The sequence below is a fragment of the Syngnathoides biaculeatus genome, chromosome 1 (assembly GCF_019802595.1).
Source record: "Syngnathoides biaculeatus isolate LvHL_M chromosome 1, ASM1980259v1, whole genome shotgun sequence".
Taxonomy (NCBI): domain Eukaryota; kingdom Metazoa; phylum Chordata; class Actinopteri; order Syngnathiformes; family Syngnathidae; genus Syngnathoides; species Syngnathoides biaculeatus.
Genome location: NC_084640.1, coordinates 1,867,176 through 1,894,023, shown reverse-complemented (window position 1 = coordinate 1,894,023; position 26,848 = coordinate 1,867,176). Strand labels below are relative to the sequence as shown.

The window sequence follows — 26,848 nt, the reverse complement described above, 5'->3', positions numbered from 1 at the left end:
ATGCATCTGGTTAGATTGTTGGTTTCACAGGTCTGATGAGCAGGGTGCAAATCCTGGTCCCGCCTGTGAGGAGTTTGCATGTTCTCGCTGTGCCTGGGTGGGTTTTCTCCAGGCATTCCGGTTTCCACCCACATCCCAAAAACAGGCAGTCATTAGAGACTCTAAATTGCCCCTTAGTGTGATTGTGAGTGCGAATGGTTCTTTGTTTCGATGTACCCTGGGATTGGGTGTACCCCGCCCAATGGCTCCACCACTCCCCTGACCCTTGCGAGGATAAGTGACTCAGAAAATGGATGGATGGATGGATGGATGGATGGATGGATGGATGGATGATGGATGGATGGATGGAAATTATATCACTTGAGCCATGCAAGTGTAAATCCAGCCTCAGTGTATGAATGAAACATTTACTTCCACCTTCAGTGTGTCTGCAGCCATTTCATGGTTAATAAAAAGATGTTAAATCATCATCTTAACTCTTAACTAGTTTTTTTAAAAAATTGTTATTCTATTGGGTGTCCCAGGAATTGAAGAGCACTGATGGGTGTGGGGAGGTTTTTTTTTTTTTTGAGTCTTTTATGATGTTTTGCTTTTCAACTATGAAATACCATTTAAATCAAGGTTCCACAATTTGATTGATTGATTGATTGATTGATTGATTGATTGATTGATTGATTGATTGATTGATTGATTGATTGATTGATTGATTGATTGATTGATTGATTGATTGATTGATTGCCTCCAGTGGCAACAAACACTCATCTTGACTGGGAAAACACTGTAATTGACTTTTAAGTAAAAATGACATTACGAAGTGAAATTACAACTTGTGACACGCAACTGAGCACGAAACTGATCATTTGAAGATTACTCGGTCATAATAATACATATAAAACCACTTGACTTGACGATTTTGTTGGTGATTTGAGAAAAATAAAGGTGTGAAAACGTTCGAAGCAGTATAGTACAGTCAGTAAGTGTTATTTGTGAGCATGTCAATTCACGTTTTTGCCCGGCTGTGTCTTTGCCTCCTAATGGCATGGTTCAAGACTTTTGCGAGCCACATGAGCATGACTAAAACAGGAGGAAGAGAAAAAAAAATGTCCAACCCCTCAGAAGATTTCCTGTTTCATGCAAGTGAGTCATATAGGACACGTCCTGCCCCAGTTGTGTTTACTCTCTCACAGCAACTGCGGAGAGCAACAGGCGGACCGAAGAATAAAGTTCGCTCAAGTTTGGATTTTAACTCCTCGACAAGGCTTCGCCTGATTAATGAGAAAAAGGGGGGGCTTTTGTCCTTTTCTTCATGGAGCTACTTCGCTTTTCCGCTTTCTGGTGGGGAGCAATACTCTATGGTAGTATTGTGCTCGAGCAGGCGGGTGAGTTGCACTTTTACTGCTTAAAAAAAAGGAAAAAAGTTTTGTTGTGTTTATTTAAATCACAGCTGCCACTTTTTGTTGACGTTTTTCTCTGGGAAAATGTAAACGTTTTTCCACAGGTGTTAGGCACGAGCTGTCTTGTCATTGTAGCTTTGTTTGAACCCAAGTGACGTGGAAGACTGCTTTTAAAGAAGTTCATTTTAGAGTTGTTGTTTCCCCCCGTGTCTTTTTAAACAACATTGAGATCCACGGGGCGGACCTATACACCGATATGTCCATCTTTGGTGCGCTGGCTACATAGTTTATAGGTTCAGGACGGCAGCCATGTGCAGTCATCTGTCTCACTTTCATTCCCGGCGGCTCCTAATCCTCCTCCTCCCACTCTTCTCTCTCTACAATTAGATGTAGCCCCGGGTGACAATTACTACCAGTCGGCCTCTCCAAAGCCACCCCGCTGGGTTTGAATGACATGCTCTTAAAAAAAAAAATCTGGGGGGTTCCAGTACGTAATCATATAACTTGCTAACCGCAGTATTTTCAGACATGGACATCCCTTTAATACGGTTGAAAATATCAAACGACCTCGCTAGAATTGCTGCCACAGAAAATAAGGTCAAGAGGGCCAAGTTGAATATTGTGTCATCAACATCAGGACTAAAAGCAGCAATTTCCTGGTTGTCTCTTGTGTGCATCTGTCGCAGAGAAGCCATATGCCTTCAGGAAAAGGATGGAGTGCTCGTCTTTCCAACAGCAGGTTATGCAGTACTGCATTTCTGCAGCAGCAAGCAAGCTGCACGCCTAACCCCACCCTGCAAACTGACAAAGAGGGCTTTTTGTGGTTCAGCATGCACAGACGCACATATGCACACACCACCTTTCCCTCCTGCCAGTGTGAAGTCAGGCATGTCCAAACAGACACTGAGCTTCTTCTCGGCAGACACTGTGCGGGCTCTTTTCACCTTCTGAAGATAAATTGCATTGAATGATGGTCTAACAATACTGTAATAACGCCTTAACTTACAGTACTGTATATGACTATGAGCAAATAAAAAAGAAATAATAGTGGAACCCCCGTTTATTAGACCTACAGTACCTGCGATAAATGAAAATCTGCAATATACAGAGATCATATCACACATGCTGTTGAAAGAACACTACATACTGTACATTATGGAAAATTAAGATGCTGTATGTATTTGCAGACCTCTGCTATGAAATGTCTTCCTGACAAAATTATTCTTTTCAGTCAACATTTGCTAAGAAGCAGGCACCCGGAACGTTCAGACAATTTATTTTGCCAAATGTGCATCCCGTATAATTACTACTATACTGACTTTACAATTGCATTACCACTAATAGTCACAAATACAGCTGCATATCAGTAGTTTAGAATGATGTTGAAAATAATGTATTTCATTTCTTTTCAAAAAGTTAAACATGTAATGTTTACATGATCAGGATTTTTGGAGCAATGTGTCAATTTAAATAACTTATTCATTTGCTGTACCTGTGTACTATATATTAAGTGTCTTCAAAAGTATTCTCAAATTAGGTCATGTATTCTATTCTAACCAGTTGGGTCAAACCAACAGTACATGACAGAAATAATAGGTGCTAAATTAGTGTAACAAAATTACTTTATTTTAATTACATTACTTCGCACACTGAAACTTTAGAGTGATTCGACAGAATGCTGGCTTGTTTATGTACAACCATTAGCTTGCTAGGCTACATAATGTTTTCTTGCATGCTTGCCAGCCAAAGCGTATTAAAAGTACGTGAACATACCTCATAACTTGCAACTTCCTCTCCCAAGCACGAGTGACCACCTGCGCACGTCCTCGCCAACATTTTTTTTCTTTTAATAAAGGCGGCCCGATTCATTGTTGTTGTCGTCACCGTGGTAACGAGTGTATCTGGTCGAGTTTGAGGTGACAAGATAAAGCCCTGTGAAAGTAAAAGACAGGATGCAGTGGGATTAGAAAATGAGATTTTATTCTAGTAGTTTGACATAGTGCAATTATGAAAACTTTTCTTGTAGTCTGATCCAGGCATTACACGTTGTCTGTTGTACACCGCTAAAGTGGTCAGATACTATACACATGTGACAAGGCTAAAACTAAACTAGCTTTTGGAATCATAAATATGGTACATAATGGTGACACCCAGTAAATGTCTTTTGCGGAGCCGATAAATGACATCGTTGATCAGTGTTAAGGTAATCATCATAAAATTCTAATTATCAAATGATTAGATTGGTGTAGTCTGGTCTAGTAAACAGATTAACTACACACTAACTGGAATATTTCATGATTGATACTCTTTCTCTATTATGATTATAGCAACTTGTAGCTAACAAAAACCCTGTCCTCACCATTTTAAGAAATCTTAATTCATGTAAGGAACCTTAAAAAATCTGATCCAAATAGAAACTACATATGGCTTTGCGCTCAAGTAATTCCCTGTATGTCTTTGGAATCTCTCGAATAGGTCTGAGGTCTACCTTTTGAATTCAGTTATGTAGATGATATAACTTAACTTGAATATTCTATCTTACAGAGATGCACCTGTATGTTACTTTTAATTCTTTGCCATAAACATATGAAGGTATTACAATTTGTCCGGATTTCATCCAAAGGAGGTCACTGTAAAGTTCAGAACAAAGCCAGTGCCTAAAGCTTTCTTTAAAAAAAATTGCTTCTATTTCTATAGTAAAGGTTCGCTATGACATCCGAAGTGTAAGGTTTCCAATGAGGACCTGAGGGTCAAACGTTTATTCGAGCTGCGGACTTAAAATGTGGATTGAATTTTGGAGTGCCCACCTCGGTCAAAAGTGTAAGCAGAGTGTTTTATCAGAAAAAAAGAGAGACAGTAGACCAGTTCACAATCTCTCGTCATACGGTCAAGTTTCAGATAAATCCACGATAAAGGTTCAATTTCCTATGCGCTCTACAGTGAGATTGAATTGTTTTTGAGCAGTCTTTTAATCCATGTGATTTCCTATCTTGAGTATTAAGTCTGGAAGGAGTCCATTTGAGCAGGTGCCTTTTTACCTTCTGGAAATGTCTGTGCTTTCTCAAAATAGTCCCTTAGAGCATCCTATCATGACCATTTGTTTACAATCTGCATTGTTGAAATGTTTTTGACCCCCCCTCACTCCTGGGAATATAGCAATCATCTGCATTAAATATTTCTACAGTAGGTAACTTCTGAAAAGACAGCTGTTAGAACAATTTCCAACTTTAATGCTGCTCACTTTTTTTAATGGGGTGGGCCAGGACCTAAAAGAGGTGAAAAAGAACTATAAAACTTCTGTTATTCAATCTTTACTTGTTGTTTTTTTCATGAAACAGAATCATGCCATTTTCTTTTTTTGGTAATAGTACATGACAAGATTCACGCTGCTGTCACCAAAGTGTTACAGCACTATACAGTGGACCATTAGGAGTACAGTATAACAAATTCTGTTCCAGTGTCCGTTTTTTTTAACCGTACAGGCATTGTTCAAGAAACATTTGACTGCCATACAGGTGTAAAAGTAGTTTGTGTTATAGAGGAATAGAGTATAGAGAGTATTCCATATTGTCTGTTTCTATAGACTGGTATATTTATAGGCTGAGCTGGGGCAACTCACTTTGACTTGACTGGTTGCTTTTACTTTCCGACTGGTATGCATGACAAATGAGCAATGTCGCTCCGAGGAGATGCCGTGTCTCCTTTGTTCTTGCCTGTCTGGGATTTGTCTCCGCGATAATGATCAAACCCTCAGGCACTTGGCCACAAGCGTGTCTGTCTTTGGGCAAAGTCAAGTCAGAACAAGAGTGGAGGCTGTGGATGCCATTGCATACCGCGCTTACAATTCGGATTTCATAGAAAACATGAACTAAAACTAAAAAACCCGAGCCTCACAAGAGTCGCAATTCTCTTGTGGTTATGCTGTGCCTGTCTGTTGTGTCAAATGAATTAATCAAATTGTATTAGTGATTAATTAATTAATTACTTGTCTTTGAGCAATTGAGGCAAAAGGGAGTATACTACAGTAAAACCCTTCTTTTGAAGCGGTTAGGGATGAGCCCTGACATCTACCCAAAAAATTTTGTAATTGACTATGTTAATAGTTTGAAATACAATAACAATATAAATACAAACTCACTCAACATTTGCATTAAAGAGCCGATGAGCTTTGAGGTAGGCCCAGTTCAGATGATTTCATCTCCTCAGCAAAGAGAGTAGAGCTGGATGATGTTTCATTCAAACAAATGTTGCCATTGTGATTTTGCATTTTATTTTCCACGAGCAAATTTATTTCAGTATTACTCCCTACAAAAATAAATACATTTTCCTTTAGAATGACAAAGAGTGTATTGGATTTTGCCAAAGGATAAACAACTCGTTTCTGTAGGAAAGCACTAAATGTTATGAATAATTAATATGAAGAGCAAGGCTTTATTTTACGGTGGAATTTTAAAAAGAAAACCCTTCCATCACAGTCAAATACTGACTCATTGATTCAACTTCATGCCTTGTAAAAGTATAATACTGAAAAATGATACTCTCAGACAAAGACAGACAGGTTTGAGTGCCACGAGTGAAACTTTCTTTAACTTCTTCCACTTACAACTCTGACTAATATTGGCTCGCCCCCAAAATAAAGTATTGAAACAGTCGAGAGAGGTTGTTTTTTTTTTTTTTTTTTTTTTTTCGCTGTGTAAGCAAACCAGTGTGCTCTAGGTTGTGGGTGATAACAGCTAAGCATTCTCCTGAATGACTTTCTAGTAAAAAGCAGAATTCAAGCAATCACAGCATATCTGCGGGTCGTCCAGGTCTTGAATTAAGAATCCAACCCCAGAACGTCACACTACCAACACCATGTTTGCCTGTTGGGATGATGTTATTTTTGTGTTATGCTGTTACTTATACTTCAGATGAAACATGACATACACTTTCCAAATAGTTCAACTTGCTTCTTGTCATTCCATCAGAATCTTCTGTCACAGGTTTTAACTGTCATTCAAGTGTTTGTTTGCTTGTTTGTTTTCACTTAAGTAAGAAAAGCCTTTCTGTTCTTTTTGGTCTGTTTGTTATGTTTGAGTCAGGAACACTGACTGTAATAGATGCGAGGGAGATCCACAGTTCTTTAGATGTTGTCCTGAATTCCTTTGTGACCTCCTGGATGAGGAAATTTATCGATGTAGGTTGGCCACTGCTGGGAAGGTTCACCACTGTCTCACGTTTTCTCTGTTTCCTTTCTAATCTGTTCTTGAATGTCTTTGGATCGTGGGAAATTATTGTAGGTTTTTGAGCTCATTTGGCTGCCTTCATTTTATCAGACTGGTTTCAATGAACTTTTTTGTTGTAATTGTAGTGTGAAAATTAACCAATAAATGTGATTAGACTTTCATGATTTAACAAGGGGGTGCGATTCCTTATTCGCACACGACCAGGTAGCTTTGCAAGTTCTTTTTTCCCCCTTAAGAAATAAAATCAGTTTAAAACTAGCATTTTATGTTTACTTAGGTTATCTTGATCTGATGCAATTTGAACTTTAGAACTGTGAGGCTAACGTAGGCCATTCCAGTCCACTCGCCCATATTCGACCTGATTCAAATTGTGTATTACTATATTATATATTAATATACACTATATATTTTGATTAGGTAAGAGTTCACAAACCCCTCTGAAATGTATTTTATGTCCTGTTGCTATGAGATGGCAGTTCCAACCCATGTGTTTATATATTTATCATTTTACCTCGTGTGTTTGTGTCTGGCTTCTGTACTTCTGTGCTGTATTCACAGCCAAGCTTAAGTGAAGAGGCAGTCTCGGTTCACTTGTTTGGTCCACACAAGGGATCGGATAATAGTGCTCACACTTCACCTAATGAAGCACGACAAGTTTGTTTTAATTGAACCAATCGTCCATGAACAGATGTGGAGGGACATTGCTTTAGCCATGTTACGCTAGATTAAACATTTTTTAATGGATGAATCTTATCTGTTTCTTCCTAGACGCCTATATAATGAAAGTGAGAAGGCTGTGCAAGTTTTGCGACGTACAACCAACCAGCTGCACTGGTCAGGGGAGCTGCAAAGTGGAGTGTGACATCACAGCGATCTGCACGCATGACGACGATGTGTGTGTCGCTATTTGGTAAGGGTCCGCCCATGATCCATCCTTATAAAGGGGATGTCATGACACCTCTTGCACAAGTACAAAACATATACAAAATGATCTCAGTTAAGATTTCAGTCATTTCCCTTTTTAGTTGGCATTTTAGGAATTAAGACTATAGGAATTAAATTAAATTAAATACATTTAGGAACTACCTGTCAGCATTCGTTACAACTAAATGTGAAATGTAAGAAGCAAAGTTGCCAGCACACCTTGCAAAATGACTATTTTTATTGACACTAATATTACTACTATTTTTTATGTTTTTCCCCACCCTGTTCCCAAGGAGAAAGAAGGACGATAACGTCACGTTTGACACAGTCTGCCACAACCCAGCTCACAAGCTTTATGGCCTTGTCCTGGAGGACTACAACAACAGCAAGTGTGAGATGAAAGAAATAAAGGGCATGGGCTCGTCGTTCTTTATGTGCACTTGCTCTGAGGATGAGTGCAACGACCATATCATCTTTAACACCCGTAAGTAGGAGCACTAAAAGTGGCTTCCAACGCATACCTCAAGCACTTATTCTAGATACCAAGCATGCAGAAAACTAGATAATAAAAAGTGACACACTTTGTGGACAAAATTGTCCAGACATTCATGTATCATATCATTTTTAAATAAGAACGTATGCTCAACTCCTGTTTTTCCCCAAAAAATTTAATCGAAGTTCAGTTTAAGTTATGCACTGTGCAACTGGAAAAAAAGGCAACCTAGTAAACATACCAAAAAATGGAGTACCTGTAGGTCTGTGCTTATTTAGTGTAGAAAAACTGAACTGCCCCCCTCAAAATATCTTTGGGATGAACAGTAAATTATGTAGAAAGTATTCCCAGAAAGCTGAAAGTCACTATAATAGCAATTTCTCTTCGTTTTTCAGTTCTTCCAGTACTGTACAGTACTTTGCGCCCTTGCCCAATCGCTGTCCAATGTTCGCAGGCCAGCATATTTGCAGAATTTACTGGGCGGGGGATTCAGATATTGCTGGGGTTGTTTTTTTTTTCACAATGTACCTCATTTTCACGACTATAAAGTACACTTAGAAGTCTTAAATTCTCTTTTAAATAGTCTGGGTGGCTTATGTGCACATTAATTGGAAAGACTAAATTGCCCCAAGGTGTGATTGTGATTGTGAGTGTGACTGTTGTCTGTTTCTATGTGCCCTGCGATTGGGTAGCAACCAGTTCAGGGTGTACCCTGCCTCGTGCCCGGTGACAGCTGGGATTGGCACCAGCATTCCCGCGACCCCCATGAGGATACAGTGCTCAGAAAATGGATGGATGGATTCCTTTGTGAGCGCCATCATATGATAGCTTACATAGATGCTAAAACACATGTTAGCACGCATGCTAACAATGTAACCATTGTGTTTAAGTCTATTTCATCAGACTAGTCACACAACATTTTACAGATTATGGAACTTGTTGTGCATCTAAAATGCACCATTGCACTTTATTATTCCAAAAATATGGTACATATCATACATTGGGATTTAAATACTGCGTCCATTATTTGCAAATTTTCATCATTCATGGGGTGGTAAGGAACGTAACCCCACGAATAATGTGGGAACAAGTTATGTCTCCAGTTGAAATGACATGACACTTGCAAGAAGTAGGACTTTGCTTTCTTGTATCTTTTACAACATAATCTAGTTACATCATAGTTAGCATTGACTTGGTATTTTAACAACACTCAGTCATGTGCGACAGCTTACACGTGCACTGCGATGTCTTCTATCTAGATGATTACAAACAGATTTTTTTTTCTTCCCAACTGCCCCGTACAGTCCAGTTACTCTGGGGCTGAACTCTGATATCCTGTATTGTGACTGCAGCATACGAGACAAAAAAGCAGCGAGGTACATTTCCTGAACTTGGCTTGCCGCACAGTGTCAAATTGAATGCACCGGCACAGTGCTGACCACAATTCAATCGCTTTTTTAATGCATCACAGTAACTTTCAAGATAGTCTTGAGAGGCAGCATAGAAATCTAATGCAAGACCACTCAGCCTTAATGTGTATGTATGTATGTCAAATTCTTCAGTCCAATCAAGGCTAATTTCACGAGTTATCTATAATACTGTTTGTATTTTTCAGTTGCTTTTTGTAAGGATGTCTTAGGAGAGTTAACATATACATGTGTGTGTGTGTATATATATATATATATATATATATATATATATATATATATATGTGTGTGTGTGTGTGTATGTGTGTATATATGTATATATTTTTTTATTATTATTATTATTTTTTTTTTTTACACATCCATCCATATTTTTTTCTTTCATACTTGTCCTCATTAGTCGTACAAGGGAGCTGAAGTCTTTCCCAAATAACTTTGGGTGAGAAGTGGCTAGATCCTTGACAGGTCACCGGGGCACTTTTTCAATCTACTGACCAGAAAATGTTATAAAACATACTTAATTATTCGACCTATATACAAATATTTATCCATCATCCATTTCTTTATTTTTCTATCGCTTATACTTGGGTCACAGGTGTGCTAGCTGTTGTAGCTGACTTCGGTGAGAGGTTAGGTACACACTGAACTATCACTAACAAACAATACTGTACATCAGGGTTCGGGAACCTTTGGCTCGCGAGCCATACCTGGCTCTTTTGGTGGTTGCATATGGCTCGCCAAGCCCTCATAATGACACGCTGTCCATGTGATTTTTGTCGTGCAGAGAAGGTTTGTCCTAGTGGCGTTGCCGTAGTTAGGTGTGGGAGGCAACGCAAATAACGTACAGACAGTTTTCCATAGTGGGATGCCGTAGTTTTTGCGTGGTAGTCGAAGTCCAGTGGTGCAGAAGGGTCTAATGCTGATCTTATCTGAACAACTATTTATGGAAATGCTTTTGACGAAGGTTGCTCAAAGAAAAGAATACGAGTACCACCGTAGTTTTCAACAAGAATGGACAGCCCATTGTGGAGATGGAGGGTTCTGCTGTGTGTTTAAATCCACAGATGGGTGTATGCCAAAGCGTTTGTATTCGACGTTGCCTCACAACATTTTGCCAAGTTCGCATCTAGACAAGATAATCAAATGAATAAAAGACACGCCTTTGTTGTCAAGAACTGTTCACCATCCTACCAGCATGATAGAAAATCAAATTGAATTACATTCACGATTAACGGATGGAAATCTCAACGCCTGCGTGAAGATTAATCTGACAGTGTATGAAACATACTGTCAAGCCATTAGCAAAACCAGGAAGCACCTGAAGTCAAATTAATGGTAAGAAGTGCTTTTGTCATCATTGGTTAGCAACATCATAATGTTATTTAAAAGAATTCAGAGACTGTATTGTACTCTAAAAATGTTGATTTGACATAAATGCGCAAATACACCTGTATTTAGTTTTTTAAATATTGCAAGGTCCCTTTTGAAATTACGTTTTAAAATATTTGGCATTTATGGCTCTCTCAGTCAAAAAGGTTCCCAACCCCTGCTGTACATCCTCTATCTGTCAATTAGTGTAGCAATAAAGTTTGTTTAAAGTGTATGTGAATACAAATTGTGTTTTATAGCTGTTGTTATTTCACTAGGAGAAGGAATGTACAGTCTTCCAACTGTTTTTGGGTTCATATAGTGCACCCCAATAACTAATGAAAAAATTTTCACCAGCAGTATTTGAATTTATCATCTCAGAGAAAGGATCCCCAGGATTGAAATCAATTTGAGCACCGACATTAAGATTTTGACACATTCACCCCTAAGCATTCAATGTGATAAAATGTAGATTCTAAACAGTCTCAGTCAGGTACAGTAACGGGTTTGTTATAAGGAATAGCTTTGCACTTGTACAAATGCAAACAAATCGTCTGGGGCCATGTTGAGGATTTCAGACGTGGTTTCCTGTTTAGAAAAAAAAAGAGAGAGCGAAGCAAGGAGCTTGCCTAGGCAAGAAATGAGATGCCCTCCACAATACTTCCTCCTGCCTTATTTGCACAGCTTCTGCGCCTCGCAGCCACACTTATTTCTAAACTCAGATTCACTGGTTTGGGTTTACACAAAATTGGAAGTTGAAAAGAACAATTGTGTGTGTGTGTGTGTGTGTGTGTGTGTGTGTGTGTGTGTGTGTGTGTGTGTGTGTGTGTGTGTGTGTGTCTGGAGCTATCTTTTTAAAGTCGCCTGTTTAGTAACTGTACTGGAAAAAGGGCACAATTATAAAGGTTCCCTTTTTGACAAAACCATAGCTAAGCAACCAGACACGAAGCTTTCCAAATTTGAAGCCTCAGACACAAACTATGAAGAGATACAATATGTGGTTGACTGGGTCATGGTTTGGAGCACTTTGCCTCTGGGGTGCAAACACTAACTTTAGCTCGCTGAGACATCAGACATTCCTCAGGGAAGGGGGACCTTCCTCCTGTGTTGTTGGCAATAATGCTTCCTTGGAACCTCCCTTTCAGGAGAGGATTTTTGGAATGTGTGCAGACAATTAGAACCACAAATTATGAAGGCATTATTAGAGCAGCAATGACAGTCTAATGTAACTGGGAAAAAAACATCGAGAACACTGGACCATCTAGAATTCCAAAAATTAATTCAAGCAGTCTGTTCCATTTTCCAATTAATTTCAAATTCATATTAAATATTAGGAACAATGGAAATTAACACAATACTACCTGTTGCTTTCATAAAACCCTCATCATATAGCGTCAGGCAATGTAACCTTTTAGCATACATTGAAGGCAAGTGGGGTTCAATTATATACCCATTGACCCAAAAAAAAAAAAATCTCCACAAAAATGTTGATAGACAAACCTTTAAACGAAACATTTTGCAAAGGTTGACTGGTAAAAAATACAAAGTGGTACAATGGTTATAATACAAAGTGATGTTGAGCAGTTTTGTCTTGGCACATTTGTGTGTTCTTTGTGGAAAGGCCAGCTCTATACAACTTAATTGCTAAATTGAAGTAAGTCATTGTACTGTGATTTGCATCTTCCTTCTCACGCCTATTTTGGCTCCTCTTCTATTTCTTTTTGTCTTTCAGACATGGATTCACAGGTTGCTGTCATCCTGGTGAGCCTGGTTCCTCTTCTGATTATGGCCATCTTGGTAATTACTTCTTTCTACTGTTATCGAGTCTACCGTCAGCGCAGAGCAAATGCAAAACGCAAGAAACTGGACTTCAGTGACGCTCATGCCATTATGGGGGACGACGAGGGTTCTGACAGCAGCTCAACACATGCCAACAACCTTAACCACAATACTGAGTTGTTGCCTATTGAATTGGATATCCAGGTGGGGAAAGGTCGCTTTGCTGAAGTTTACAAAGCCAAACTCAAGCAGGGATCCTCCGTCAGTGACGAGCATGGTTTTGAGACTGTGGCGGTTAAGATTTTCTCATACGAGGAGTACGCCTCCTGGAAAAATGAGAAGGACATTTTCTCGGATGCTGACCTGAGACATGAAAACGTACTCCACTTCCTGACAGCAGAGGAGAGGAAGGTACAGAGACAGTACTGGCTGATTACAGCGTTCCAGCCAAAAGGCAACCTCCAAGATTACTTGACCCATCATATTATTAGCTGGCACGATTTGTGGTTGCTGGGAGGATCACTTGCCAGTGGACTGGCACATCTTCACAGTGACCACACGCCATGTGGCCGCTACAAGGTGCCTATTGCTCACAGAGACATTAAGAGCTCCAACATACTAGTGAAGAGTGACCTGACCTGCTGCCTGTGTGACTTTGGGCTTGCGCTCCGTCTGGACAACTCGTTGTCTGTGGACGAGCTAGCAAATAGTGGACAGGTAACTTTTTTTTCCCCCCCCAATTGGTTCATTATTTGAGCAACCTGTCTCCTGATCATTTTTGTTACACGTATTCACTTTCTCTAAGTTAAGGGTGATTCTGTTTTCCTTGTGATTCAGAAATTAATGATTTTTTTTTCTTCATGATCCACAAGATATTTGGATCAGATGATTGGTATATGGAGTATTGAGTAAAACAGTGCTATTAACGCAACATAAACCCCAATCTTTTTTTTTCTTCAAAAAACATCAAATTTTATGACTAGGAGGCAGTAAACCAAATACTGTACGTGGGTGTGCTTTTAGAGGACGTTTTGATGAAATTAGCATCATTTACATGGTGTTATTGGTCTATATTGCACTAATTTTGATTACTACCTAAAGATGTGAACGCATCCTGAGAGTGGAAGTTCAAAAAAATGCAGGTACATTATTACAATGCACTTTCACAAAGCTTGGTACACTAACAGTTTCTTTTTACATGGGTTCAAAATACAATACAAATTCTTTAGCTCCTTTGACTCATACCTTAAATAAGTATAACACTATCTGTATTTTAATGTGCTTTGTTCTAAGGTGGGAACTGCAAGGTACATGGCTCCAGAGGTCTTGGAGTCCAGGATCAACCTGGAAAACATTGAGTCCTTCAAACAAGCGGATGTATACTCCATGGCACTTGTACTGTGGGAGATCATTTCCAGGTGTAGCGCAATTGGAGGTAAGATTGCTTTTGTCACGTTGTCCAAGTATGGTCACAATCATATATTGTTTGACTGTAAAAGGTGCCAGTGTGATCCTCTTGGTTTGATCAAGTCTAGTATTCTTTATGTCTGTCTATATCTCTGCGCAACCTTGCTGCTATCAGCACCCAACAATTCAAGCACACACTTATCGGGAGTCTTTGTGTACATTCAGTGAGGCTTATTAAACTTAATGATGATAATTCACTTTATAAAGGGTTCAGCTTTCCGGTTAACACATTAGCCGAGATTGTTGCATGTAAAAACCATCAATTGAAGACCACTTGTGAAAGACCCACAAATGACCTCTTATTTACTTTGTCTCTATTGAATTTGTGTAATGGGACTGTATGGTTTGCCACCATTATATGAGAACTAAACCAGAGTGTCAAACCCAAAATTTATTTTGTGGGTGTCCCAAGGATCACACTTAATGGCGTTCATGTACTGTTTGTCATCCTGTTGCAAAAACAAGGTCAGAATATGTCCAAATAACAGAAATGGGTAATTATATGAAGGAAAACCTCAATGCACTATATCATGTCGGCCCTCAGTCATTTGTTTTCACTTCCCCTTGATGTTTCTGTAGGCCTGTTCTTTATGTGACTGCTCCTGTCTCCATTGTGTCAATGCAGTGATTAACACCTGGGTTTGGGCATGAACGAGTCTCCTGTCACTCTTTCTTGTTTTCCACTCCTTCCACACACACACACACACACACACACACGCATACACATTCCCCAACGGGTCCTTGAAGTGTATTGCCGTGTTGCCCAACCGGCCAAGTGGCCCAATCCCGCTTGTTTTTTCCCCTCCTAAGTACAAGAATATGTGTCCTCTGTGGGTATACTTTGAAAATAAAATAGACCATTTCCTGTTTTGCATAAACATGTTCCAAGACTGACTATTTTAGTTTCAACTTAACTACTGGTATAAATGTCTTTATTTGTGGCTGCCATGGTCTCTCTGCAGAAAACCAGCAAGAATTCTTGACTGACCAGAAGCTAGCGGATATATTAAAACGCTACACGCGAGCATGAACTTGTGTCATTTTACACTCACTCATTTGATATTTCCTATTCCCATCCATATCTTTTATTTCTTACTTCCTAACTCTTTCATTGCTCTGGATCTCAGAGTTACAGTCATAGAGAAGCAGTATTATTTCTGGACACATTTGAACACATGTCATATTTTGGAATATTTCCGTCATTCTGTGCTACTAAATTCGACAGCTTCTCTATATTTCCTGCTGTATCTTTGCACTCCGTCTCTCAAGTACTTCCTACCCTTAGGCAGGTGATGCAGCAGTTAATGACTCCCCCACTGCATGGAAACACTCGAGAGAGGGTTACTCATGCCGACAGTCTGACAAGGAGGAAAAGACAAAGGTGTTCCAGCCAGATGGAAAGCAGAACCAGAATCATGATTGAGGGCAGACTTGAGCAGCTTGCTATTCATCCATGTTTTTTGTATACACACACATATTGGGACAACTTGCCATTACACTTACAGTTAGGGAAAATGGATGACAATTGAAGTTGTCCTCAGTCCTGCTGCTAAAACAAAGTCCTGCCATTGTGATTAAACCTGACTCATTGTAACATTTTTGAAGGGGTTGAGATCACAATTCCAAAACTTGTTCAACCATGTCGTAGTTCACCAGGATGCATTCATGTCCCAAACAGTTCCCACAATTTTTTTCAGTAGCTTTAAAATATCCTGATTAGTTAATTCTTCCGGGCTGAGTCACAAGACCTTAAGTGAATATAGTGTAATCTGATACCTCTTGAAAAAAAAAAGGGGGAAAAATAGGCAAACAAATGTGTCGTTGATTTCACTTGTCAAACGACTCAGATGGGTTGGTGAGATTTTCAATGATTTTTGGTTTTGTCTTGATTTGGTATTCGTTCAACAATCAGTATCAAAATAAATGTTTTTTGTTTGTGGGTTTTTTTTTAAAGACTTATTTCCCCAAGCTGCAATGTTAAAACACATCAGTGAGTCACCAGTGAGCACTCGGATTGCTCCAAAATATGAACATGTGTCCAGAGGCGTGCCCAAACAGAACTTAAGCAACAGATCCAACCCCATCATTTTAAAGACAGAAGTCTTTATAGCGCCTGAGTCGAATGCCGCATGCCCGTGTTGTGTATCTGTGGGCGACACATGTCGGATCAGCTCTCTGAGCCTCGGTGGCAGGCAGCCACATTGCCGCTCGATCACAGCTCCTGGGCCTTTGGTGTGATCTGAGATCTGCCAGACGTGAAGGACACTGTCGTCTGTTGATTGCTCTAGAAACCCAGCCAACATTTTTTTTTCCCAAGACCTACAGACACAAAGTCGACAGAACAAAGTTTAGTCTGCCAGTCCTCATGCACTCTAAATATAATTTTGGCAGTCGTTGAATATATAATAGAACCTGCAGGGCTCAAATCCATTTTGGGATGCAGCTCAACTTCTGAATTGTTCATATTTTCAAATAGTACAGTATAATGGTAAATGGAATCTCCTTACAAAGTGCTTTATTAACACTATCACAGTGCCCAAAGTGCTTTTCAAAGCCTTACATTCACACATTCATACACGAGTAAAATCAAACAAAGAACAATATTAGGACACCAGAAGGGAAAAGTACCTTTCTGGAATCTGTGTGTGTCAGACCACAAACATTCTTATTTCTAACACCTCTTTTTGAGACAAAACCCTTTGCTCTCATTAAGTGTTGCCAAAAGCAAAACACACATCATTGCATGTAGTCTTGGATGACCTGCTGGTACCACTTGTGATATACAAGAAGTGTTTCTTTGCAACTCGCGAATCTGCATAGCCATCCATTTTCTGAGCCGCTTATCCTCACAAGGATTGTCAGAGTGCTGCAGCCTATACCAACTGGCAGGAGGCAGGATACACTCTGAACTGATAGCCAGTCAATTGCACATATAAGCACGCGCGCACACACACACACACACACACATATATGTGTGTGTGTGTGTATATATATATATATATATATATATATATATAATATATATATATATATATATATATATATATATATATATGAAGAAAATATATGGGTGTTTTTATCTTCCGCCATCTGAAACAATCCAATGTGCCACTATTATCGTATTTATATTGTTGTCCCTGAAGGAATGTATCTTGAGACATTTTTGTTTTTATTGTTATACCCAACAGTGAAATGAAATATCCGCCCTTGTACAGAGGCAGAGAAAGCATTTAGAGGGATACACCACGATGAACACTCCTATGACAGACAGAAAAGCTGGAGTGGAGGCCTTTATATTTCCTTCAAAATGTCTGCTGTATAATTTAGTCTGTACGGGTTTAGGGCTCGGAAAGCCTATGAAGGCGTTCCTCTGACGGGTGGGGCCTGGAGGGGATAATGGTGGAGTACGAGTTAAGCTTGAGGCAGTAGACGGAGAAATGCCTTGAGTCCCAGGAGAGAGAGACTGGGCCAGGCTAGAGACGAGGAGGAGAGGTTAGGGCAGCTGCTCTCCAGATGTCAGATCATCAACTGTGTCAGGGTTAGAGGGTCTGGCGGCATGGTGTGTATGTGTATGAGAAGGGAGTCTTTCATTGTTTGGGGTCACGTGTTTGAACTTTAAACATGTGACTCGGGACAAATCTTGTGTGCAAATTGAGTTCTTGTGTAACGGGTTTAATCTGTGTATCAGTTGAACATAACGGCAAGGGTAGATTGATCCCATCCGTCCAATAGCCCTGTCCACAACATATTACAGTATTTACTTCGATGAATTGTGTGTGTCGGTATTAAATAGTTTTTACAACCTGCGAGGAATCCAAAACAAGTATCTCCGCAACTGCAATTTAATGAAAGCCAGCGGAGGAGGACGGGAGTGGGTTAGTGGATGACTCAGACAGACTTTGGGAAGCAGGCAATGTTATTGTGATCCTATTACGAGTTCCGCCTTGTACCATTTCCGTCACCACTTTGTAGTCCTGAGCAGTTTCCCCTTGAATAGAAAATAAACAAGCCGGGAAAATAAATCTTAATGGTGCTGTAAAGATTTGACATTGCCTGCTTTGTTTTGACTTGCCATAGCAAATAACTCTATTCATAACCGTACATTTACATTACATTGTTTTACCAAATTGCTTCATTGTCTATAAGGGAAATTCCTGACCTATCTATATTAATTTAATCAAACAGTTGGGAGTCTCTCACCGTTATGAACTTCTTTGTTGACGACAATGGCGTAGTGAGCAAAATAATGCTGTCAAAAAGGAGTTTTGCATGGATGTACCTGAACACCACGTAGCTGATGTTGTTTTTTTTTTCCTCCAGGCAGAAAGTCATTGGGATCTAATAAAAAGTGGCTCTGCCGGTTGCATCAGTTGCGTTCAGACACGATTCACCAACATCTACTGCACACAGTCAACCAAAATCTTAATGATTAATTTGAGTTACACAATTCATAAAGCTCTCACTGCTGTGTTCGTTTTGTTTTGGCAAAGAACGAAAAGATTCCACTGTCAAAATGAGCTTAGCCCGGTTATTTTGTTTGAATAAACCAAATCCTGATATATTTTGGTCACAATTGTCATTATTATTGATTGATCCTGGCTGGGAGACATGTAGGAGGGTATAATGATGTTGAAAGACCTGAAATGATTCAGGAACATCATTGGCAATGTGTCTAGAGCAGGGGTGGGTAAACTATGACCCGTGAGCAATATCTGAACTGCCAAAGATTGGTAGAGAATTACACAAATCATACCGACATCTTGACAATATTCATTTGACTTTGTCTGTAATGCCAAGTGGTTCCACCAGGTAGTGCAGTACGTAGATAATGGATACATTGACTGGAGTTTGGTAGTTCTGTGTATCATGAACTACAACCCTGAGCCAGTCTTCAATCGGTAGTGGACAAAAAAAAAAAAAATCATTTTTGAACACCAACTTCCCCCAGGAGCACAAACAGTAGACAATTACTTTTACATCCTTACTGTTTTTGAAAATGTCATAAATTATGGCTGTTGCACAAAGGTACATTCTTTGGCCATTTTACATCATTTAACCAATTTCAAAAGCTCTGTAATTGGTCAAATAGGGAATAAAAAGGTCCGCATAGTGACACAGTGGTACAGCGTTGGCCTCACTGTTTTGAGGACCCGGGTTCAATCCCAGCCCCAACTGTTTGGAGTTTGTATGCTCTCCCCGTGCCTGCGTGGGTTTTCTCCGGGCACATCCCACATTCCAAAACATGCAACATTAATTAGACACACTAAATTGCCCCTGAGGTGTGATTGAGAGTGCGACTATTGTCTGTCTCCATGTGCCCTTCAATTGGCTGGCAACCAGTTCAGGGTGTAATCTGCCTCCTGCACGATGACAGCTGGGATAGGCTCTGGTACTCCTGCGACCCTTGTGAGGATAAGCGGCTAAGAAAATTGATGGATGGATATTATAATATTGTGTAACCGGTTATGATGTCTCTTTACAAGTTGCAGAAAGAGCCACATGAATATATTGGAGAGTGTATAAAATGTATTTGGTCTTTCCTTTTTATTTTTATTTGCTTACCCAGAGGTGAAAGAGTATGAGCCTCCCTTTGGAAACTTAAGGGAGCACCCATGCGTCGAGAGCATGAAGGACAGCGTGCTACGAGACCGAGGAAGACCGGAGATTCCCAACAGCTGGATCAACCACACGGTAAGAGGCGACATAGACACACACGTAGATTTGGGAATTTGTAGGTTTCAAATTCCCAAACCCCAAGACTTGGTCACCCCACTGTGGTGAGGCAGTCCCAAAATACAGGTGCATTTCAAATGATTTTAAATTTGAGTTCCAAAATGGTCACTTTACCAGAAGACAAAATTGGTAAATATTCCTGTGGCTATGTGTGAAATTTAGCTGCGCCAGATTTGAGAGTTTAAAATACTTGGGTTGTGTTACCAGACAAGAGAAGTCAAAAGTGGATTTTGAGGCCATACAATGGCAGCTTTAACCACACTTAATCTTTAAACACTTGTGGGGTTTGATGCCAGTTATAAGAGCTGATCAAAAATTCTCATCTATTTGGCTTTTCCTTATTTCAGCTTGAATTGGTCTTTGGCAGATTTGATATCATCATAAACAAGAAGTGTCCCTGTGACCAAGCAAGATTGCAGTTTGAGGGCTTTGTCAGATGCTTCATTCAGACATGGCTGCGTGTCAGCATACCACAGTACTACTACAGTAAGTTTAGCTGCCTTCCAGTTGGTGTGGGCAGATAGGAATTGCATTGAGAGCAGCCAGACGAGAAGAGGGAGAGATAGTTGGTATGTGGGGGAGCAACAGATGGCGCAACGCAGGGCATTTCAGTCAAGGATTGTGTTCTGGCTGGATATTGAACTGTTGGCAGTTAAGTCTCTATCCAAAGTTCTTGTCCACGGTGGTTTCCCTCCCCATTATGACTGTTTACATTCCTCCCGTGGCTAATGTGTTACAGGCTACTGATGGAATCGACTTGATAGTGACACTGCACCCATATGCCTCCCCAAAAATGCTGATCTCAGTCCTGTCCTCAAATCTCTTCCCTTGCTCCCCACTTTCCTCCAGGAATCACAACCACCTACCAAACCTTTCATGGGCACGTGTCTCCTGATGCCACTAAAACTAATCCGTGTCTACTTATCGTTGCTTGAGGTGTAACAGCCTAAATGTATGAAACGTCCCATACGCCTTCCCAGGAAGAAAAAAAAAGGCAGTGATGGCCCTTTTCAAATAATCGCTTGCACAGGCAACTTGACTTGGAGGCCCTCTCGGATGACTGACCTTCTCACCATGTTTCTAAAGGAGAGCCCCGACACCCTGCAGAGGAAACTTATTCCGGCCATTTCTGTGATCTTGTTGTTTTAGTCATGACTCACAGCTTGTGACCGTAGGTGAAGGTGGGAAAGTATATAGCGCGGTAATTCGAGAGCTTTGGCTTTTTGGCTAAGCTCCCTCTTCGCTGTGAAAGACCGATGCAGAGTCTGCATCTCTGCAGACGCTGCACTAATCCGTCTGTCGATCTCCAACTCCATTCTTCCCTTACATGTGAACAAGAATCTGAGATTGTTGAATTTAATCAATTTCCACAATTTTAAGCAATGAGGAATATGCTTTTGTTTCAATTTTATAGTATAATTAGTTTTTAATGCCACTAATACTTATTGTACTGTCTTGTAAAGCTTGAATTGGTGGTCTTTTTCTGTGAAGAATTCTGTAAAAAAATATATTTTTGCTTCCCTTTGTAGTATTCAAAGTGAATGCAAGCACCGCAAGGTTTGGGATTCAGATCACAACCTGGTGTCCTATTGACTCTGCATAGCCACAAATGTCTAGTGGAACCTGAAAAATAAAACTGACAAAAGGTCATATAATTCAACCAAATCTTCTGGAAAGAAGTATTGTTCAAAGTCAAATTTTAGTTTTCGACATGATACCATGAGTGTGTACAACATCGTCATTGATGACCTGCCTACACAGGCAGTGTGTCGGCCACTTATAGCTTCTTCTGCATATGCAAATGTTGGCACTCAGTGTGCACATAAGGTGCACCACATTCCAAGGTGCCATGACTAATGTGGCGGCTCATCTATTTAGAACAAAGTTTAAGATCTCTATGATCTTGAAAATACTGTAAATTAAAAAAAAACTGTAGAGCAAAATCTGCAAATATGCGGGGCTGCAAACAGTGAACCATGAATGGGTAAGGGCTCACTGTATTAACATAAAAAAAATTGATTATTGAGAATGAGAAAAGATTATTGGTTATAAATATTTTTATAAAACACTGTATTCTTTACTGTATTATTAGTTTTATACTGGAGGTACCTAGCGTTGAGTCTCCCTGCTGCTGAAATGTATGAACGTGTGCAGTTAATGGATGGGGTGTTTTTGGCAACAGTCTCCTACATGCACAGTTTTTGAGGTTGTTTTTTTTTTTTTTTTTTTTTTGGTGATTCTTTTCTTCCACTCTCTTCATTGAACATCTCATTCCCCCCCACCCCTTTCAGGGCATCCAGCTGGTTTGTTCTTGCATCGACGACTGCTGGGACCACGACCCAGAAGCCCGCCTGACAGCCCAGTGTGTCGCCGAGCGCTTCGACGACATTGAGTACTTGGACAAACTATCCGACCGCTCCGATTCAGAAGAGAAGATCCCCGAAGAGATCATTGTGGTGGACAAGAAGTAGCGCTCGACTCAGAATACGCCGCCCCGTCCTGGGTGACATGAAAGCTAACTGGAAAAAGCAGAGGTTAACTCCAAAGACCTGTGGACTTGATGGATGGTTGTCATCTCATCCACGGGCTTCACGGACTGGATAACAAACAAACAGGGATATCACAATATAAAGCTTTTAACCAAATACTTATGCACTTTATTGTTATCTATGCACACTACACGGCATATAGCCAGTGCCTCTTATGTCAGGACAAATACATTTCAGGCATGGAAAGGAATGTGTATTTAAAAATAACAGGTTTGAATTGGAAATATATTGAATACTCATACTGCTCATGACACTAACGTCCCATGTATTTTTCATGGTGGAACTTTAACTTATTGTGACATAGCAGTGACTCATATGTAAAGGATCCATGGGGATCATTTGTTTAAAAGCAACTTTGAAACCAAAGAAGCAAATCAGCCTGAAAGGAAAAAAATACATGTGCGTGTTCGCGTGTGTGTGTGTGTGTGTGTGTGTGTGTGGTGTGTGTGTGTGTGTGTGTGTGTGTGACTCAGCTGTGTGATCTCCAGTAAATGAGGAAGTCTGTTTAATTTGTGCCAGACATTAAAGGGGGAAAATGTATGTGCAGTATGGAAGTAGCTAACCTAAAAGTTTCAGCCTGCTGCTTGTAAAAGCTGAGCTTTGTGTGTGTGGTGTGTGTGTGTGTGTGTGTGTGTGTGTGTGTGTGTGTGTGTGTGTGTGTGTGTGTGTGTGTGTGTGTGTGTGTGTGTGTGTGTGTGTGTGTGTGTGTGACAGAAATGGAGTATACATCCCATGCTTGGAAAAAAATAAATCTATACCAAAGTCATTTTTTGTACAAAAGAGTAAAGATATTATTTGGTGTTACCATATACAAAATATCACATGGTGTTCTTGAGGTTTTCATGGGTTTGTCAGCTGGTTTGAGCAAGCCAGTGAATGATGACTGTGTTCTATACATACTGTATTACACAAGCAATGACAAAAGTATGCTTTGCTTTTAATTTTATCAGAACACTAACTTTTAACCTATACTCTTAAGCTTGGAAAAATTGCATCCTGGATTATTTCGTTTTGCTTTTTCTTTTTTTTTCAGCAGTTCTTACTGGCCATTCTCCTTGTTTACAATACAATCTGTACAGTAGCTTCCAACATCAGTTGGTCCTGAACTGGTCTCTTGGTTCTGCTTTCTTTAGACATTGGCAGCATTTGGGACCTCAGCAGTCATAAAACCAAAGACAGTGGTCTAAGCCAAAACTCGTATCACAGTTGGTCATTTCATCTCTGTGTCGTTATCCTTTTCGGGATTAAACTTTTTCATCGATCTCCACCTGTCTGTCTTCTTTTGGTAACCGGCAGGTTAAAAAACTTTCATCACAGCTACTTTCATGACAAATGGGTATTGTGATTATAGACTTCCTTGATGTAAATACGCCATACAGTATATTTTATTTTTAATGATTTTGTTTTCTTATACCACAACTGTTTACAGTGAGCCCTAATTGCCTGGAAACGTCAAGTTGCAGGTAAAGAGCTTTAAAACAAAGCTATGACAAATTGACACTAAGCACCTCAGTTCAACTTCAGTTACTTAGCACCAAAGCAGTACTTTTATATGTGAACTATCTTTGGTCTGAGAATGTAGATGGCACGCAGGAATGTTTACTGTGATTTAAATTTTTTAAAAGTCAAGATGGCATCACATTGTCATGCTCCTGGCATTCTGCCCAGGCTGGGCGTGGCCAGCCAACTAGTCGGCACACACCTGGAACCTTGTTTCGGCTGATTACGCCCGGTACTTATAGGACCCGGTGATGATTGGTCCTCCGCCAGATCGTTGAGGTTCATGCCCCGTTCGAGCACCCCCGTATCTCTGATTGTATTCCTGTGTGTACCGACCTCCGCCTGCTCTCAGACCGACCCCGTAAGCCTGACTCCTTTGACCCTTCTGCCTTCCTTGATTGATCTCCTAACTCCTGTACCAACCACCTGTACCAACTCCTGCCTGCCAGCGGACCTGCTCTCTACGCCCGACGTCCCAACCACTGCTGCTGCACCCGACTGCCTGCCCGATCCCCGACCTTCTAATTGTGTGTGTTTCTTTCAGCTTGTCCCTTTCAGGGTCGCCACAGCGTATCATCTCAGATGAACGCATATATATGTTTGGCACAATTTTTACGACGGATGCCCTTCCTGACGCAACCCTTCTCAGGGGATCCCCGACCTTCTAATAATAAACATTTTTCCCAAATTACCTCTGCATCTCCCGTGTCCTCCTGCATTTGGGTCCTACCTCCGTTCCGATGGGTCGTGACAGAACGATCTGGCCAAAACAGGACCCAGCAGGAAAGACCCGGCGTCGCCGGGACCGACGCGAGGTAGACCGACTGCCGGAGAACCAAGCCTGTCCGATCCAGGTAGACTCCATGACGTCCTTCGCTTCCGTGTCATACGCTCCGCCGGCGAGCTACCAATAGGTCCAGACCACGACCCGTCCAGCACCGCATATTCTTTTGGACTCTTATTTTTCGGGCTATGGGGAGAACCTTGATTTATATGACCAGCTGCCTGACTACGACTCAGATTACTTCGACTATGAGTCTCTTCGCCCGAACTTCAATCCCGGTCAGTTTGTTTAACCTACCCGCGTCTCCAGCTCTCGAGTGTCTTCGCCCGGTAGGTGCGAGTTCCCCAATCCGTTTGTGGGAACCTGCTTGGCCATCTACCTGGGACCTCCGCAAGGCGGCTAGTGGAGACGCCCAGACCAGGGCCAGTATTAGAGAACCAGCCGAGCTACGCTGACGTCGCAACTGCGACGGACTCGTCACTGACTTTTGCTCACGTGGCAGTGGCAACGGATTCGCTACCAAGCAAGGCTCATGTCGCTGGATCTGCTGCCGAGACACGCCCACGTTGCAGTTTCGACAGACTCGTTAATTACTTATGCCCACGCCACGGTTTTAACGGACTCGTTTCTGACTTATGCTCACGTGGCAGTTTCAACTGACTCCCTACCTACTCTCGTTCACGTCGCTGTGGGAACGGATCCGCTACCGCACCACGCCCACGTTACTGTATCAACGAATGCACTGCAAGCTCCCGTGACAGTGGGAACAGACCCACCACCTTGCCATGCTCACATCGCGGTTTTGACAGATGCGCTGGTGACTGATTTTCATGTCACGGGATCCATCGACTCCTCCACCAGCCGAGCCCACGTCACGCCTGGCAGCAGATTCATCACTGCGTCCCATTCACATCGCGGTGGCGACAGGCTTCCAGGCGGCCGTTGAAGGAGAAGGATGGGATTTACTATCGAAGATGGTCCTGCCAGAGCGTCCGCAACGTGTGTTTTCCTAAAGAACAGGATTCAGAAACGTAGTGCAGAGGGCCTGAGTTCCGAGGATGGAGGGAATTCCGATAAAGATGAGGCGAGCTATTCTCCTCCTGTTAAGAGGGGGAGGACCTTATCATCCCCGTTGCTCCAGGCTGTCTCCAATGATGCTGTAGTGCCAATGCAAACACCATGGGAGCAACAACGCAGCGCTGTGCCACCTGTGGGGGTTCCGCAGCCGCCTCACGCTCCCGTCCAGGAGGAGGTGGTGATGACGCTGCCGCTGCCTTTTCACGATCCCATCCAGGAGGAGGTGGTGATGTTGCCGCCGCCTCATGTTGCCGTCCTGGAGGAGGTGGCGATGCCCCCACCGCATCACGTTGCCGTCCAGGAGGTGGCGATGGTGCCGCAGCCGCCTCACGTCGCCGTCCAGGAGGTGGCAATGGCGCTGCAGCCGCCTCACGTTGCTGTCCGGGAGGTGGCGACGGTTCCCCAGCATCCTCACGTTCCGGTCCAGGAGTACCGGCAGCGAATGGCCCCAGGCCGCTCCACCTCCTGTCTCGACAGCGACAGGTATACATCCTCCTGGCACCCCAGTCTCGGTGGCTGGCACCTTCCTCTCCTGTTTCAATGGCGACCGGTCCACGGTTGTCTGAGAACCATGCCCCAACAACCACCGATCATCGGCTGCTTCCGGACCTCTACTCGGCAGCGACCAATCCCCGGTCGCCTCGCTACCACTGCTTGGGAGGCCTTCGTCCGGAGCGGTTGCATGCCTTGTTGTGGTTCCTGCTTCGCCGTTGGGTCGTCCACCCGAATCACCCCATGGGGATCCTGGTGCTTGGGATCCACCTGGACGCCTCGCATTTGGTGGCCTGAATGGCCACCAGACAGGGGTTGGGGGGAGTGCCCGCCTCTGGACCCCCTTCCACCCGCCCCTGGATTTGTTTAATTTTTGTCTGTGTTTCTTTTGTTTAGGCACGTCTGGGAGCCGTGCCTTAGAGGGGGGGTACTATCATGCTCCTGGCATCCTGCCCAGGCTGGGCGTGGCCAGCCAATTAGTCGGCACACACCCGCACTTTGTTTCGGCTGATTACGCCCGGTACTTATAGGACCCGGTGATGACTGGTCCTCCGCCAGATCGTTGAGGTTCATGCCCCGTTCGAGCACCCCGTACCTCTGACCATATTCCTGTGTGTACCGACCTCTGCCTGTTCTCTG

General features: G+C 41.8%; 1 protein-coding gene across 1 annotated transcript; it reads left to right on the top strand.

Annotated features, from left to right (window-relative positions):
- Nucleotides 1-1,095: 1,095 nt before the first annotated feature.
- tgfbr2b (transforming growth factor beta receptor 2b) lies at nucleotides 1,096-23,623 on the top strand. The gene is made up of 7 exons (XM_061821689.1): nucleotides 1,096-1,379; nucleotides 7,388-7,529; nucleotides 7,837-8,027; nucleotides 12,561-13,324; nucleotides 13,901-14,042; nucleotides 19,641-19,765; nucleotides 22,099-23,623. The coding sequence occupies exons 1-7, from the start codon at nucleotides 1,307-1,309 to the stop codon at nucleotides 22,276-22,278; spliced, it is 1,617 nt and encodes a 538-aa protein (XP_061677673.1). The 5' UTR covers nucleotides 1,096-1,306; the 3' UTR covers nucleotides 22,279-23,623.
- The last annotated feature ends 3,225 nt before the right edge of the window (nucleotides 23,624-26,848 follow it).